General features: G+C 38.5%; 1 protein-coding gene across 2 annotated transcripts in view; it reads right to left on the reverse strand.

Moving 5' to 3' along the window:
• The window catches only part of MAGI3 (membrane associated guanylate kinase, WW and PDZ domain containing 3), a 234,557-nt gene that overhangs the window by 80,694 nt on the left and 136,072 nt on the right, over nucleotides 1-17,791 (reverse strand). For both annotated transcript variants that reach the window (XM_032421255.1, XM_032421249.1), the window contains exon 2: nucleotides 16,208-16,324. In XM_032421255.1, the coding sequence (XP_032277146.1) occupies nucleotides 16,208-16,324 (117 nt within the window). The remainder of the gene's footprint in view (nucleotides 1-16,207; nucleotides 16,325-17,791) is intronic.

Here is a 17,791-nt window from a genome sequence, read left to right on the forward strand (position 1 = left end):
AAGTAAATATACTTTGCATTCTCACCAACTCCTAGATGAGAGCTGCAGTTGATAGACATTAGTGTTTTCATGTAGGGATCCCTCCTTGAAGTCTCTTGGCCAATTTACTTTTTCTAAATCCCCAGAAAAATCAGTTGATAGGGAAAATGAGGAAACAAAGTATTATAATTCTCCTGTGAGAATTAAAGCTTAATCATCTGACACAGAGATGTTACTGATTTGAAGGAATCTAAAAATATCAACTGAAAGCAAGAGCAGAAAATACTGACAAGTGAAACCGAATGGTCAAGTTGACATTTGCAGGCACTAGGACAGAAGCACATGGGAGAGCAGCATTCACAATCCACTTGTCAGTCTTACTTGCAGCTGTTCCTGAGCTACAAGTGTGAGGTCAAGGCCCTGTCTGCTAACAGTGAGTCTTTCTTGCAAATACAATATTAGCGCAGTTAGATGCATTTATACTTTATATAAATCTTATGAGTGGTGTTCTCCAAAAATCACAGGTTTTGAAGGCTAAATAAGTCCTTAAATCAGCAGTTCTGATGTGTGATTCTATGTAATGATGTTAACCTTGAAGGGGGATCTGAATGTTATTTGAATACTACCCAACAATGTCCCTTGGCATTTTCCACTGCTTGAGTATGTTGCTATGAGTTTCAGTGCTTTGTAAACCCCTTTAATAGAAGAAATGCAGAGAGAAGTGAATGTTGTTGTGGAACACTCCAACCTGAAATCAGAAACTGGTGTAAAATCTGAAGTAAAAGCAATATAGATTTCAATGGCAAAACCAAAATCAGGGAAAGGAGACAACATATTTTCATCATTAAAAAACAAAACAAGCTTATTCAAGAAAACAACCTAATGCCCAATCTGAAGATGCTTTTGGACACACACTTAACAATTTGAGGAGCATCGACGCAATACGAATTTTTTTTTACTGTCTGGAATACTTGTTACCAAACTCAAAACTATCAAATAATACAAGTGATACTTTTTGTACAATTTAATTTTAGGAGTGAAAATTTCAAATAGGATAAAATGTGTGGATTTATCTTTCAAACTTTTAACTGATTTTTATTTGGCATTTATTTTGCATAAATGTTTCCTTCTCTAATGTTTTCTATTAGCAAATGTATCAAGAAGAGATAAGTGTTGAAAAGTGTTATTATAGTCTTGTTTTGTTGATTTACAATAATAATAAACCAGGTGATTTTTCAAGTGCTTGGTACACCCAGGAGAATCCATTCCACGCCATGGTGTTTGTAGCCATCATTCCTGCCATAAAAGTCAAGGGCAGCAGTCATATGGATTCCCAAGGTTAACCTGATTCAGCTAGTACTTTACCTCAATCAACCACAATTTATACTGTGATTAAATTGTGATGCCAGATGGGGAGCAAGATGGCGGAGGAGTAGGAGACCTGGATTTCGTCTGGTCTCAGGAATTCAGCTGGATAGGGATCAAACCATTCTGAACACCTACAAACTCAACAGGAGATCGAAGAAAAGAATAGCAACAACTCTCTGAACAGAAAAGTGACCACTTTCTCGAAGGTAGGACGTGTGGAGAAGTGAATCCGACGTGATATTCGGGAGGATAGACGGCGGGGGAGGGGGCCTCCGTTGGCCGCTTCTGGCAAGTAACAGAGCTGAGGAGCACAAAATCAGAACTTTTAGAAGTCGGCTCCACTGTGCTCGCTTCGGCAGCACATATACTAAAATTAGAAGTCGGTTCCGCTGAGGGACGTCGCTCCAGTGGCTAAGCGAGGGGTGGAACCCTCGCTGGGACAGTGTGGTCTCAGGACCCTCGGGGTCACAGAAAGACCGGGGGTGCCTGAGTGCGGCAGAGATCCCAGAGATCGGAGCGGGGAAGCCGGCTGCAGAGACGGAGCCCAGGCTCTCAGCTCGGGGTTGCCATAAACCGTGATCCGCGGCACAGTCGGGCCACTGCTCCTCCAGCAGGGACCCAACAAGCGGCAGATCCGGGGAGACTCCCCTTCCTCCCCCAGGAGGAGTAGCGCGGGAGCGCACCGCAGAGATCTGCTGGGTTTGGAGACTCCACACAGGGTCGTGAGCCAGAGAAAGAAATGCTTGGTCACAGGCCGGGTGAGCACAGAGTGCGGCAGGAGACTGGGGAGACGGGAGTGATTGACTGCTTTTCTCTGGGGGCGCACTGAGGAGCAGGGCCCCGAGTTCTCGGCTCCTCTGGGTAGGGAGATTGGGAGGCCGCCATTTTCACTCACCTCCTCCAAAGCTGGACGGAAAGCTTGCAGGGAACAAAAGCTCCGGAGAGCAAACCCAAGCAAATTACTTAGCCCAGACCGGCAAGGGCGGGGCAATTCCGCCTCCAGCAAAGACATTTGGGAACCATGGCAACAGGCCCCTCCCCAAGAAGATCAGCAAGAACAGCCAGCCAAGACCAAGTTTACCGATCAATGAGAACGGCAGAACTCCAGAGCTAGGGGAATATTGCACATAGAATCCATGGCTTTTTTTTACCATGATTCTTTAGTCTTTCAAAGTTAATTTTTTTAAAACTTTTAAAAAAATTTTTCTTTTTCTCTTTTTCAAACATCTTATCAATCCCTTTTTTAAAAAGTATTTTTTATTTTTCATTTTTAGAGTCATATTCTATCCCTTCATAGTAGTTACCAATATTTTTGGTATATATATGTAAGTTGTTCTCTCTTTAAAATTTTGGGATACAGTTTCTTCTAACAGATCAAAATATACCCTAAATCTCTAGTGTATGGCTTTGTTCTAGTCTCCTGCCTAATCACATTCTCTTCCTTTTTTTTTTTAATCTTCTTTCTTTTTTCAACCAACTTCTTATCTTATCAATTCCTTTTATAAAATCTTTTATAATTTTCATCTTTACAGTCATATTCCATCCCTTCATCGTATTAACCCTTATTTTTATACATATATATGTTTTACTTTCTTTAAATTTTTGGGAAGCACTTTCTTCTAACAGACCAAAATATGCCCAAAATCTAGTGTGTGGCACTGATCTATGCACCAGCCTGATCATATTTGATCATATTCTGTTTTTTTTGTCTTGTTTTGTTTTTGTTTGTTTTTATCTTATGTTTTTCTTTTTTCTTTCTTTCCCTTTCTTTTCCCCTGGTTTCAGGTCTTTTCTGATTTGTTTAGTGTATATTTTCTGGGGACACTGTTACCCTGTTAGCATTTTGTTCTCTCATTCATCTATTCTCCTCTGGACAAAATGACAAGATGGAAAAAATCACCTCAACAAAAAGAACAAGAGGCAGTACCAACTGCCCGGGACCTAATCAATACGGACATTAGTAAGATGTCGGAACTAGAGTTCAGAATGATGATTTTAAAGATACTACCTGGGCTTGAAAAAAGCATGGAAGTTATTAGAGAAACCCTTTCTGGAGAAATAAAAGAACTAAAATCTAACCAAGTCGAAATCAAAAAGGCTATTAATGAGGTGCAATAAAAAAATGGAGGCTCTAACTGCTAGGATAAATGAGGCAGAAGAGAGAATTAGTGATATAGAAGACCAAATGATGGAAAATAAAGAAGCTGAGAAAAAGAGAGATAAACAACTACTGGATCACGAGGACAGAATTCGAGAGATAAGTGATACCGTAAGACGAAACAACATTAGACTAATTGGGATCCCAGAAGAAGAAAAAAGAGAGGGGGGCAGAAGGTATATTGGAGCAAATTATAGCAGAGAACTTCCCTAATTTGGGGAAGGAAACAGGCATCAAAATCCAGGAGGCACAGAGAACCCCTCTCAAAATCAATAAAAATAGGTCAACACCCTGACATCTAATAGTAAAACTTACGAGTCTCAGAGACAAAGAGCAAATCCTGAAAGGAGCTTGGGAGAAGAGATCTGTAACCTACAATGGTAGAAACATTAGATTGGCAACAGACCTATCCACAGAGACCTGGCAGGCCAGAAAGGACTGGCATGATCTATTCAGAGCACTAAATGAGAAAAATATGCAGCCAAGAATACTATATCCAGCTAGGCTGTCATTGAAAATAGAAGGAGAGATAAAAAGCTTCCAGGACAAACAAAAACTAAAGGAATTTGCAAACACGAAACCAGCCCTACAAGAAATATTGAAAGGGGTCCTCTAAGCAAAGAGAGAGCCTAAAAGCAACACAGACCAGAAAGGAACACAGACAATATACAGTAACAGTCACCCTACAGGCAATACAATGGCACTAAATTCATATCTTTCAATAGTTACCCTGAATGTAAATGGGCTAAATGCCCCAATCAAAAGACACAGGGTATCAGATTGGATAAAAAAACAAGACCCATTGATATGCTATCTGCAAGAGACTCATTTTAGACCCAAAGACACCCCCAGATTGAAAGTGAAGGGGTGGAAAGCCATTTACCATGCTAATGGATACCAAAAGAAAGCTGGGGTGGCAATCCTTGTATCAGACAAATTAGATTTTAAACCAAAGACTGTAATAAGAGATGAGGAAGGACACTATATCATACTTAAAGGGTCTATCCAACAAGAAGATCTAACAATGGTAAATATCTATGCCCCTAACATGGGAGCAGCCAATTATATAAGCCAATTAATAACAAAAGCAAAGAAACACATCGACAACAATACAATAATAGTGGGGGACTTTAACACCCCCCTCACTGAAATGGACAGATCATCTAAGCAAAAGATCAACAAGGAAATAAAGACTTTAAATGACACACTAGACCAAATGGACTTCACAGATAGATTCAGAACATTTCATCCCAAAGCAAAAGAATACACATTTTTCTCTAGTGCCCATGGAACATTCTCCAGAATAGATCACATCCTAGGTCAAAAATCAGGGCCTAACAAGTACCAAAAGATTGGGATCATTCCCTGCATATTTTCAGACCACAATGCTTTGAAACTAGAGCTTAATCACAGACGAAAGTCGGAAAGAACTCAAATACATGGAGGCTAAAGAGCATCCTACTAAAGAATGAATGGGTCAACTAGGAAATTACAGAAGAATTTTAAAAATTCATGGAAACAAATGGAAATGAAAACACAACTGTTCAAAATCTTTGGGATGCAGCAAAGGAAGTCCTAAGAGGAAAGTATATAGCAATACAAGCCTTTCTCAAGAAACAAGGTCTCAAATACACAACCTAACCCTACACCTAAAGGAGCTGGAGAAAGAACAGCAAATAAAGCCGAAACCCAGCAGGAGAAGAGAAATAATAAAGATCAGAGCAGAAATCAATGAAATAGAAACCAAAAGAACAGTAGAACAGATCAACGAAACTAGGAGCTGGTTCTTTGAAAGAATTAACAAGATTGATAAACCCTGGACAGACTTATCAAAAAGAAAAGAGAAATGACCCAAATAAACAAAATCATGAATGAAAGAGGAGAGATCACAACCAACACCAAAGAAATACAAACAATTATAAGAACATATTATGAGCAACTATACGCCAGCAAATTAGATAATCTGGAATAAATGGATGCATTCCTAGAGATGTATAAACTACCAAAACTGAACCAGGAAGAAATAGAAAACCTGAACAGACCTATAACCACTAAGGAAATTGGAGCAGTCATCAAAAATCTCCCAAAACACAAAAGCCCAGGGCCAGATGGCTTCCCAGGGGAATTCTATCAAACGTTTAAAAAAGAATTAATACCTATTCTTCTGAAACTGTTCCAAAAACTAGAAATGGAAGGAAAACTTCCAAACTCATTTTATGAGGCCACCATTACCTTGATCCCAAAACCAGACAAAGACCCCATCAAAAAGGAGAATTACAGACCAATATCCTTGATGAATATGGATGCAAAAATTCTCACCAAAATACTAGCCAATAGGATCCAACAGTACATTTTTTTTTTTTTTTTAAAGATTTTATTTATTTATTTGAGAGAGAATGAGAGAGACAGCACATGAGAGGGGGGAGGGTCAGAGGGAGAAGCAGACTCCCTGCCGAGCAGGGAGCCCGATGCGGGACTCGATCCCGGGACTCCAGGATCATGACCTGAGCCGAAGGCAGTCGCTTAACCAACTGAGCCACCCAGGCGCCCAGGATCCAACAGTACATTAAAAGGATTATTCACCACGACCAAGAGGGATTTATCCCTGAGCTGCAAGGTTGGTTCAATATCCGCAAATCAATCAATGTGATACAATACATTAATAAAAGAAAGAACAAGAACCATACGATCCTCTCAATAGATGCAGAAAAAGCATTTGACAAAGTACAGCATCCTTTCTTGATCAAAACTCTTCAGAGTATAGGGATAGAGGGTACATACCTCAATATCATAAAAGCCACCTATGAAAAACCCACAACGAGTATCATTCTCAGTGGGGAATAACTGAGAGCTTTCCCCCTAAGGTCAGGAACGCGGCAGGGATGTCCACTATCACCACTGCTATTCAACATAGTATTAGAAGTCCTAGCCACAGCAATCAGACAACAAAAAGAAATAAAAGGCATCCAAATTGGCAAAGAAGAAGTTAAACTCTCACTCTTTGCAGATGATATGATGCTGTATGTGGAAAACCCAAAAGACTCCACCCCAAAACTGCTAGAACTCATACAGGAATTCACTAAAGTGGCAGGATATAAAATCAATGCACAGAAATCAGTGGCATTCCTATACACCAACAAGAAGACAGAAGAAAGAGAAATTAAGGAGTCGATCCCATTTACAACTGCACCCAAAACCATAAGATACCTAGGAATAAATCTAACCAAAGAGGCAAAGAATCTGTTCTCAGAAAACTATAAAATACTCATGAAAGAAATTGAGGAAGACACAAAGAAATGGAAAAACGTTCCATGCTCATGGATTGGAAGAATATTGTGAAGATGTCAATGCTACGTAGAGCAATCTACACATTCAATGCAATCCCCATCAAAATACCATCCACTTTTTTCAAAGAAATGGAACAAATCATCCTAAAATTTGTATGGAACCAGAAAAGACCCCGAATAGCCAGAGGAATGCTGAAAAAGAAAAGCAAAGCTGGTGGCATCACAATTCTGGACTTCAAGCTCTATTACAAAGCTGTCATCATCAAGACAGTATGGTGCTGGCACAAAACCAGACACATAGATTAATGGAACAGAATAGAGAGCCCAGAAATGGACCCTCAACTCTATGGTCAACTAATCTTCGACAAAGCAGGAAAGAACGTCCAATGGAAAAAAGACAGTCTCTTCAACAAATGGTGTTGGGAAAATTGGACAGCCACATGCAGAAGAATGAAACTGGACCATTTCCTTACACCACACACAAAAATAGACTCAAAATGGTTGAAAGACCTAAATGTGAGACAGGAGTCCATCAAAATCCTAAAGGAGAACACAGGCAGCAACTCTTCGACCTCAGCCGCAGCAACTTCTTCCTAGAAACATCGCCAAAGACAAGGGAAGCAAGGGCAAAAATGAACGATTGGGACCTCATCAAGATAAAAAGCTTTTGCATAGCAAAAGAAACAGTCAACAAAACCAAAAGACAACCAACAGAATGGGAGAAGATATTTGCAAATGACATATCAGATAAAGGGCTAGTATCCAAAATCTATAAAGAACTTATCAAACTCAACACCCAAAGAACAAATGATCTAATCAAGAAATGGGCAGAAGACATGAACAGACATTTTTCCAAAGAAGACATCCAAATGATCAACAGACACATGAAAAAGTGCTCAGCATCACTCGGTATCAGGGAAATCCAAATCAAAACCTCAATGAGATATCACCTCACACCAGTCAGAATGGCTAAAATTAACAAGTCAGGGAACAACAGATGTTGGCAGGGATGTGGAGAATGGGGAACCCTCCTACACTGTTGGTGGGAATGCAAGCTGGTGCAGCCACTCTGGAAAACAGTATGGAGGTTCCTCAAAAAGTTGAAAATAGAGCTACCATACGATCCAGCAATTGCACTACTGGGTATTTACCCCAAAGATACAAATGTAGGGACCTGAAAGGGTATGTGCACCCCAATGTTTATAGCAGCAATGTCCACAATAGCCAAACTGTGGAAAGAGCCAAGATGTCCATCGACAGATGAATGGATAAAGAAGGTGTGGTATATATATACAATGGAATATTATGCAGCCATCAAAAGGAATGAAAACTTGCCATTTGCAATGATGTGGATGGAACTGGAGGGTGTTATGCTGAGCGAAATAAGTCAATCAGAGAAAGACATGTATCATATGACCTCACTGATATGAGGAATTCTTAATCTCAGGAAACAAACTGAGGGTTGCTGGAGTGGTGGGGGGTGGGAGGGATGGGGTGGATGGGTGATAGACATTGGGGAGGGTATGTGCTATGGTGAGCACTGTGAATTGTGCAAGACTGTTGAATCACAGATCTGTACCTCTGAAACAAATAATACATTATATGTTTAAAAAAAAAAAAAGAAGAAGATAGCAGGAGGGAAAGAATGAAGGGGGGGGAATCGAAGGGGGAGATGAACCATGAGGGACGATGGACTCTGAAAAACAAACTGAGAGCTCTAGAGGGGAGGGGGGTGGGAGAATGGGTTAGCCTGGTGATGGGTATTAAAGAGGGCACGTTCTGCAGGGAGCACTGGGTGTTATACGCAAACAATGAATCATGGAACACTACATCAAAAACTAATGATGTAATGTACGGTGATTAACATAATAATAATAATAATAATAATAATAATAATAATAATAGGGGCGCCTGGGTGGCTCAGTTGGTTAAGCGACTGCCTTCGGCTCAGGTCATGATCCTGGAGTCCCTGGATTGAGTCCCGCATCGGCTCCCTGCTCGGCGGGGAGTCTGCTTCTCCCTCTGACCCTCCCCCCTCTCATGTGCTTGCTCTCTCTCATTCTCTCTCTCTCAAATAAATAAATAAAATCTTTAAAAAAAAAAGAAAAAATAAATAATAATAAAAAACTGTGATGCCACTTCTTGTCCTGAATTACAAGCATCCCACTTTCCATTGGAAGGAACGTGGCACTGTGCTTAAGCCCAAGAACACAACCAAATCTGAAATTCCTTCTTGGAGGGTCTGTCTCCTGGGACTACTACCAGTACCAATTCTGTATCGACCAGGATCCAAACAGGAGAGAGAAACATGGTAAGTTGAACAAGGAGAGCTTAATACAAAAATGATTAACTATTTACAAGGAATTAACTAAGAGGATATAAAAGAGAACTTCAAAGAATACCACCCTAGAGCTGAGGAAGAATACTCAAATAAGGAACAAACTTGGAAGGGAGGGATGCTCCCACACTCTGGGATTCAGACTTCTTTGGAGAAGGTGTGGTCATAGCCTGGGGACGGATCTGGTTCATAGTTGGTAGGTCAAGGCTGGCAGACAAGGAACAGTCTGCTGGGGTACTGATGAAATTCACCAGCAAGCTGCCTGCGGTAGGGGCTGTTTCGAACTGCCTAGAAAACCATCTGGGACGCTGGCTGGACTTGCCAGAAACCCAGCAGGAAACCACTTGCAGGGAATATTGTTGAAATCTGGGGAGCCATGTGGGGTGCCCATCAAACTCATTATGAAGCTGCAAGGAAGTCAGCAGGTGCACTGGTGGAATTCAGGAAGCTGCCTATGAGGTGGGAAACTGAGTGCTGGAGAACTGCTGAAACTTACCGTCTTTTTTCAGGCAGGAGCAAAAAGAAAAAGATACACCAGAACTAGCAAAAGATGATTTTTCTTTTTCCAGTATTCTACCTGCCAGCCCAAGATAATCTGACGATGTACCTATCAGCTGGCAAAGGAGGAATGCTGCAGTATCATACCCAGGCAAAAAAGAGTAATTTGAAGCCAAGAGGCACTAAATTAATAACTGGCAGACTAGTTTTCTGAGCAATTCTACCATCAACGGGAGTTGAATTTTGTTAAGTGTTTTTTGTTTTTTTTTGCATCTATTTGAGGAGATCATCTGTTTTGTTTTGTTTTGTTTTTCTTTTCCAGTCTGTTACCATATTAATTTGAAATGTTATCCCAACTGTTCATTCCTGGGACAAATACCCCTTGGTCATACTTTATTATCCTTTTACACATTGCTATATATTTATTTGCTAAAATATTTTAAGGAGTTTTAAGTCTATGTTCATGAAAAATTGTGGTCTAGTATTATTTTCTTTTAATGTCCTTGTCTGGTTTTAGAATCAGGATAATGATCAGATCACAGAATGAGTTGGGAAGTTCCCTCCTCCTCTATTTTCTTAAGGAGTCTGTGTAGAATTAGTATTATTTCTTCTTTAAGTATTCGGAACAAGTCACTCCTACCATCTGGGCCTGACACTTTCTTAATGGGAAAGTTACAAACTACAAATTCAATTCCTTTAACATATTGAGAACTGTTATTAAGCTCATCTATTACTTCTTTATTTTTTAAAGATTTTATTTATTTAAGAGCGAGTGAGAGAGAGAGAACAAGCAGGGTCAGGGGGAGAGGGATATGCAGACTCCCCACCAAGCAGGGAGTTCGACTCGGGGCTCGATCCCAGGACACTGGGATCATGACTCAAGTTAGAGGCAGACGCTTAACTGACTGAGCCACCCAGGCATCACTCATCTATTTCTTCTTGAGTGAATATTGGTAGTTTTTTCCCTCCAAGGAATTTTTCCATTTCATCTGAGTTCAGTTTACTGTCACCAAGTTGTTTAGAATATTCCTGACTGTCCACTTAACATCTGTAGGATTTTTAATGATACCATCTCTCTCATTCTTAATATTGTTAAACAGTGTTTTCTCTCTCTTTACCTGAGCAGTATGACTAGAAGTTTACCAGTTCTACTGATCAGAAAAAAATCAACTTTGGGTTTCATTGATTTCTCTATTCTGTTTTCTAGTTTATTGATTTCTGCTCTTATCTTTATTTCCTTTCTTCTACTTAATTTGGGTTTACTTTGCTCTTCTTTTGCTAGAAGTTTAGATCACTGATTGAGATCTTTATTATTTGCTAAGTATTTAACACTATAAATTTCCTGTTATACCAACATCCCACAAATTGGTATGTTGGGTTTGATATGTTTTAAGATGCTGATATGTGTAATATTTTGTATTTTCCTTGTGGCTTCAACTCACAGGTTATTTAGAAGTGTGCTATTTAATTTCTAAATATTCAGAGATTTTCCAGATTATTTTGTTAAGTGATTTCCTGTAATTCCATTATGATCACAGAATATATTCTGTAGGATTTAAATTCTTTTAAATTTATTGGATCTTGTTTTATGGCCCAGAATATGGTCTTCATTTGTAAATGTTCCATGTACACTAGAAAAGAATGAATATTCTTCTGTTGTTGGAAGGCATGTTCTAATACATAGCAATTAGGTCAAGTTGGTTCAAAGTGTTACTCATGTTATAACCCTACTGATTTTTTGTTTACTTTCCCTAAAGGAGGTGTTGAAATCTTAAACTCTATTGTTGTTGTCTATTTCCTTTCAGTTCTATCTCTCTGGTATCACTTCCATTCCACCTGAAGAATTTCCTTTAGTATTTCTTATAGTGCAAGTCTGCTGGTGAAAAATTCCCTTTTTTTTTTTTTTTTGGTCTGAAAAATTCTTTATTTCTCTTAAGGATATTTTTGTTGTATGTAGAAATCTAGGTTGGCAGTTTTTCCTTTTAGCATGTTGAAGATGACATTTGATTGACTTTTGCCTTGTACTGGTTTCTGTTGACAAGTCTACAGTCATTCATTGTTCCCTTGTATTTAATGTATCTTTTTTCTGTCTGCCTTTCACGTTTTCTCTATCACTGGTTTTCAGCAATTAGATATGATATATTTAGATGTGTTTTTTTATGTTTCTTCTGCTTGGGGTTTGTTGAGATCCACAGCTCTGTGGATTTAGAGTTTTCATCAAATGTGGAAAAATTTCAGCCTATTTCTTCATTTGTTTTTTTTCTGTATCCCCCCTTTTTGGTTTGACAGTGTGCATAGCTCAATATGAATGGATCACAGTCCTGTTCTGCCTATGACCCAATTTCTGAAAATAGTTCTTACATATATCTCGCCCAATTTCTAGTTGCTTACAGTAAGAAGGTAATTCCAGTACCAGTTAGTCTTTTTTTTTTTTTTAAGATTTTATTTATTTATTTGACAGAGAAAGACACAGCGAGAGAGGGAACACAAGCAGAGGGAGTGGGAGAGGGAGAAGCAGGCTTCCTGCTGAACAGGGAGCCTGATGTGGGGCTCGATCCCAGAACCCTGGGATCATATCCTGAGCCGAAGGCAGACGCTTAACGACTGAGCTACCCAGGCACCCCACCAGTTAGTCTTTCATGGCAGAAGTAGAAATCTCTCTCTCTCTCTCTCTCTCTCTCTCATGGCAGAAGTAGAAATGTCTCTCTCTCTCTCTCTCTGGTTACTTAAAAAAAACAAACAAACTAATGTCTTCAGTCTTTTTCCTGTTTCAGTTTGATTCATTTATATTGCTATGTCTTCAGGTTCATTGATCTTTTCTTCTGCAGTTTCCAATCTGCTGTTAAGCCCATCCATTAATTTTTGAAGTTCCATTTAATTCTTTAAAAAAAAAAAATTCCATTTTCTCTTTATTCATATTTTTCTTTAAATCCTTGAGCATATTTATAACTCTAAAATGCATGCTTCAGTCATATCTGTTTATATGTCGTTTATGCCATTTATTTTGTTTTTTGTATTAGCTGACTTTTCTTTGGATTATGGGCCATATTTTATTCTCTTTTGTATACCTAATAATTTTTATTAGACACTGGGCATTGTAAATACTATGTTATTCAGTGTCGAGGTTTTGTTGTCTTCCTTTAAACAGTGTTGATTTTTCCCCTTTCCTCCCTCCTATCCTCCCCTCCTTCCTTTCTTTTGGCTAACAGTTAAGTTGTATGCATATGTGCCTGATCCTTTTGGGGCTTGTTTAATTAAGCTTTGTTAAAATGGGCCCCAAGGAGCTTACACCTATTTTAGCGCTACTAGTAAGCCATGACCCTTGAGGTCTCTCCACTCAGGTAGGCTAGAACTCAGATTCTCCCAGCCCTGTGTAAACTCTGGAAATTGCTAACTTTACAGCTCCCAGAGAATCTTTGCCTGGCCATGTGGAGTCTCATCCTATACATTCTCAGCTTAGTATTCATCAACAGAGTCAAGGGGGCACCTATGCATATTATTTGAGCTCCTTTTCTTCATAGCTCTCTCCTCTCTGACACCCTGTCCTGCAAATCTCAGGCACCTCAGACTTCTTGAACTCATATTTCTGTCTCCTCAACTCAGAATCCTCTGCACTCTGCCTGGGCTTTCCCTCCTTGTACTATAGTCCAGAAAGTGGCTCCAGGCAGAAGGCTGATGAAACCACAGGACTCCTTTGTGTGCAGTCTCCTTTCCACTTTTATTAGGGATCACAGTCTTGTCCTTTCAACAGTGCAGTATCTGACAATGGTAGATGTCTTTCTTTCTCTTATTAATTTTGTTGCTCAAATTGTTTCAGATCTTGTCAGTGGGAACCCTTTCTAGATGGCTTTAAAAAAAAAAAAAATGTGCTTCTGATATGTCCCCATAGTTTTTTAGGCATTTACATACTTCCTGGGATAATTAGATGTTCCAAGCTCATCTTGTACTTTCCTTGCTCCAGACCTGGAATCAGAATTTTCTACAAGAAGATTTGGTATCTTTTAGTAAAGAATGGTAATTAAAAACCATTTGGTATGTTAACTGTCACTGAATACCACTGCATTCTTGGAGGAGTTGTGGACACTTCAGTGTGTTGGTTACAAGTCCTGTTAGGATCTGAAAAGGCTGTAGCTGTTTGGACCCTATGAATGAAAACCAAATAAACTATAACTCCTTTCTAGCACAAAACCTCACACTGAGGAGAAACTGCAAAACTAGGACAGTACAAATAAATTTAAAAGAAGATCCAAGTAAAAGTGCAGAGTACAGCAGAAAGTACAAGTACATATTTTTATTAACTTGTTTCAACAAGGGAAGAGGGAGCTCTAGAGCTATGAAACTAAAAATGCTACCCTGAGACACCCCATGCAGGCAAAATACCAAGTTATTTATAAGGGAATGAAAATTAGATTGTTTTCAGACTTCTAAAGAGCAATGCTTTATGCCAGAAGATAATCAGATAATCGACTAATAGAATTAAGATAGTCAAGGAAAGAAAATATAAGGCAAAGATTTCATATATATCCAAACAAACTTGAAAGTATAAAGGCCATAGACCAACTGTGATGATCCTCTCTTTCCTGGAGAATCTAGTAGAGAAGAAGAAGCTTGAGAAAACCACAGTTATTGAAGAAACACCAACATAAGGATTGGTAGTTACATTCGATGTGTATTTACCTACAGAATAAAGAATAAATGATAATAAAGGAGAAAGTGCAATATGTAATGGCTGTTTGTTTTGTTAATATAGACACAGGTCAAGAATAAAAAAAAAACAGTGAAAATGAGGAAAGCATATATGAAGTGGAATAAGCTTGCTGATTATCTTTGTTTGGGGTAAAAAAATATTATTTCTCTAGTCAGATGATGGCAGAGAAGGAAGGAGTAAGAAGCAATAAGTAGATCATTTAGGAAAGGAGGAAGAACAGAGTATTATATAAAAGTATAAAGATAGCCATTAGAATGAAGATACAAACCTTTCTAAAGAGAGAGATCAAATAAAATGGACTATGTGGTGAAAGGCTTTTTATATAAAAGATGTGTATATGGGTAAAATAGAAAACCATGACAAAACAGAGACTAAAGACATGGATCACATCAATAAATATAAAGGAAGTTTCACACTGGCTACAACATCCAACACTATTTGTAAAACAAAGAGCTTCAGAAAGATGAAAGAATAAAAGACAGACAAAGATATACCAGGCAAATGCAAAGAAAAGAAGGCAGGAGTTGCAATTCTGAAACCCAAACAGGTAGATTTACAGGAGGAAATCATACAGAAGGAGTTGGATTTAAAAACAAAAATCAAAACATTTTATACCATGTTAAAGAGTCTGGACTTGGACTCAATGAGAGACTTTGAAGGATAAACTGTAGATGGACAAGAGTCAGACATGCACTTAAAGACAGACCAGACTGAGGGGATGTGGGAGGTGGGGATGCAGCTAGAACCGGGAAGAGGGCAGACACTGAGGATCTACTCCAGGACACATGGTTTGCCCTCATGTTCTCATTTTAATTCTTAGAACTCCATGAGGTGTCTCTTGTTATTCATATTTTATATATGGGGATCCTGAGGTTCAGGAAGATCAAGTAACTTGTCCAAGGATCAGTATTTTTCACCTAGTTCTTTGCCCCTACATATTGTTATCCGTTAAAAAAAAAAAAAAAAAGTTCAAGCAAGAAAGGGTGAGCATCTAAGGCAGTGCAGAAGGATCGGTATTTAAGGAGCGTAATTAGGCAGGCTTGGTGATAGATGGGACACTGTGTAAGAGTAAATAACAAGAAAAAGAAATAAAGAATTCCAGAGCCATTATAAGAGCTACTATCTACAAGAAGTTACAAATATATTGAAAAGGAAAACAAACCAGAATATTCTTTTACGTCCTTTTACTGTTTACTGCTTTTTATTCTTCCCCAGACTTGTTCTAACTAAAATCTAAGCATACATGGTTTCTTGTTTTGTGTTAAAACACACACACACACACACACACACACACACACAGCATCCTTACAACAACAACAACAACAACAACAACAACAACAACCAGGTCCTATGAAAACTACCAAGACTGGAATAGATATACAAACATCTAGATAAAAATTCAACATAGATTACTACAAAGAAGGTAGTGCATTTCCTCCTTTTTTCCTTTGGGGAAGGGGCAGATCTTAAAATAAGTAATGTCCTAATAATTAATACAAAAATGTTTGTTCTCAGTGTACAAGGCACTGAGAGTGAAAAAAGTTTATTATTTATTCTTACTGAATAAACATTTGGAACTGATTTATAGAAGAAAATTTAGTTAGCAGAATGTACATTGATAGTCTTAAACTCTTAAAGTCTAATGACTGTTTTTAAAGTTACAATATAGAATCTTCTAGTTTTTCTACTTTAAAAACAAAAGCCCTGCATGTCCTTGGAAAACTTTTCTCCTTATCCAATTTTTGTTTCATTCTAGTGCCCCAACTCAGTCTTCCCAATCTGATATAAGATACTCTACTGAATTACTTCTATATGTTTGATTAGTTAAATAAGGATACATTGGCCTTTCTTTTATTCAATCTCATACTTACATGGAATGGTTCTCAAGTAGAGATTATCTCTGATCACTTGCTGCAATTTGTGGTCAATTGATCCTTTCTGAAACTGAAGACTCAGGTAATGTCGCAAATCTTTATTAATGACTTTGCCTACGAAAAAAACCACAGGAGACAGAACACATAACTGTTAGATCTCCAGTTAAATATTGATGGTAGTGACTGAATACCCTTAAACCATTTAGCTATAGACAGGAAAAAGAAATCAGAGTATTTTACTGTATTTTAGTAAACATTGCTTTACTAAAAACAAATTATTATAGTACTATAATTAATAACATATACCTATAGTACATAATGTGGGCATAATTTTACAATAGTAGGGGAAGGACAAGGTATAGGTCACAGAATATGACAAATACCCAAGATAATTTCCATCTATAGCTTTAAATACCATCTATATACTGATAACTTCTGGTGCTTATCATGTCTCCATCCCTGATCTATGTCCACAAGCTCCAGAGCCATCAAACTCATTCGTATACATTGCAAATATAGAAAGTCAAATAAGCACCTCAAATTTCAGACAGCGGAAATAGAACTCTTAATTCCATCCTCCCCCAATTTTTCCTCTGCTCTAGTTTTCCTTGTCTTAAGCAAATAATAGCACCATCAACCCAGCAGAACAGACCCAAAAGCTAGAAGTCATCAGAAGTTTCTGATTTCTCCTTTTCACTTCTATCCCTCAGATCCAATCCAGTAGCAACTTTTGTCAGTTCTACCTCCAAAACATGCCCTATGTCCACTTCTCTCCATTTCCAGAGCCTCCACCCTAATCAAAGCCACCATCATTTCCCATCTCGGATTCTGCAACAGCCTTCTAATCTGTCTCCCTGCATTCATTCTTGCCTCCTTCCTGCTCCCACCACTTACACAGAAGCCAGAGTGAGATTTTGAACATAAACCAGATAATCACTACTCTGTTTAGTGCCCCCCCACCCCCGCCATGACTTCTTTTTGCACTTGGGATAAAATCCAAACTTCCACATGTTCTAGCTTTGGCCATCTCTGACTCAAACCCATTCATCACTAACCCCCCACTAGCCATGCTTCCACCCACACTGGCCATCTGCCAAAAGGCCAAATGGACCCTACCTTAGAGCCTTCTGCCTATCACTGACTGAACAGGCATTTTCTGTCCACTCACTTGACTCCTAGATACAAGGTGATTCAATAAGAGAATGAAAGATTTTTTTTTTTCTTATTTGTGGGGAAAATGGGAGATAAAAAGAGGACTATTAGAGGTCTCAAAGAAATGTTAAGCAGAAAAATAGAGGATTGCAGAAATCTGATAGCAGTGAATTTATAGTAAAGGTTGAACTTAAAATGAAAACCAAAGCAATCCAAACACTGTTCACTAGATAAGACTTCACAGGATTACAAAAGGGCAATGCTAAAACATAATGGATTACTATATTGAGTAAGAAATGACTAGGCAATTAAAATATACTCTTTGTTTTATTTGGAACAGCTTAATTATGACAAGGATAAGTCAAAAGGTTACTACAGATCAGTTCATTCTTTTAACTATTATTCCATAATGCAGCATTTCTAATCCCC

Source organism: Phoca vitulina, unplaced genomic scaffold (assembly GCF_004348235.1).
Source record: "Phoca vitulina isolate PV1807 unplaced genomic scaffold, GSC_HSeal_1.0 scaffold2, whole genome shotgun sequence".
Classification (NCBI taxonomy): Eukaryota; Metazoa; Chordata; class Mammalia; order Carnivora; family Phocidae; genus Phoca; species Phoca vitulina.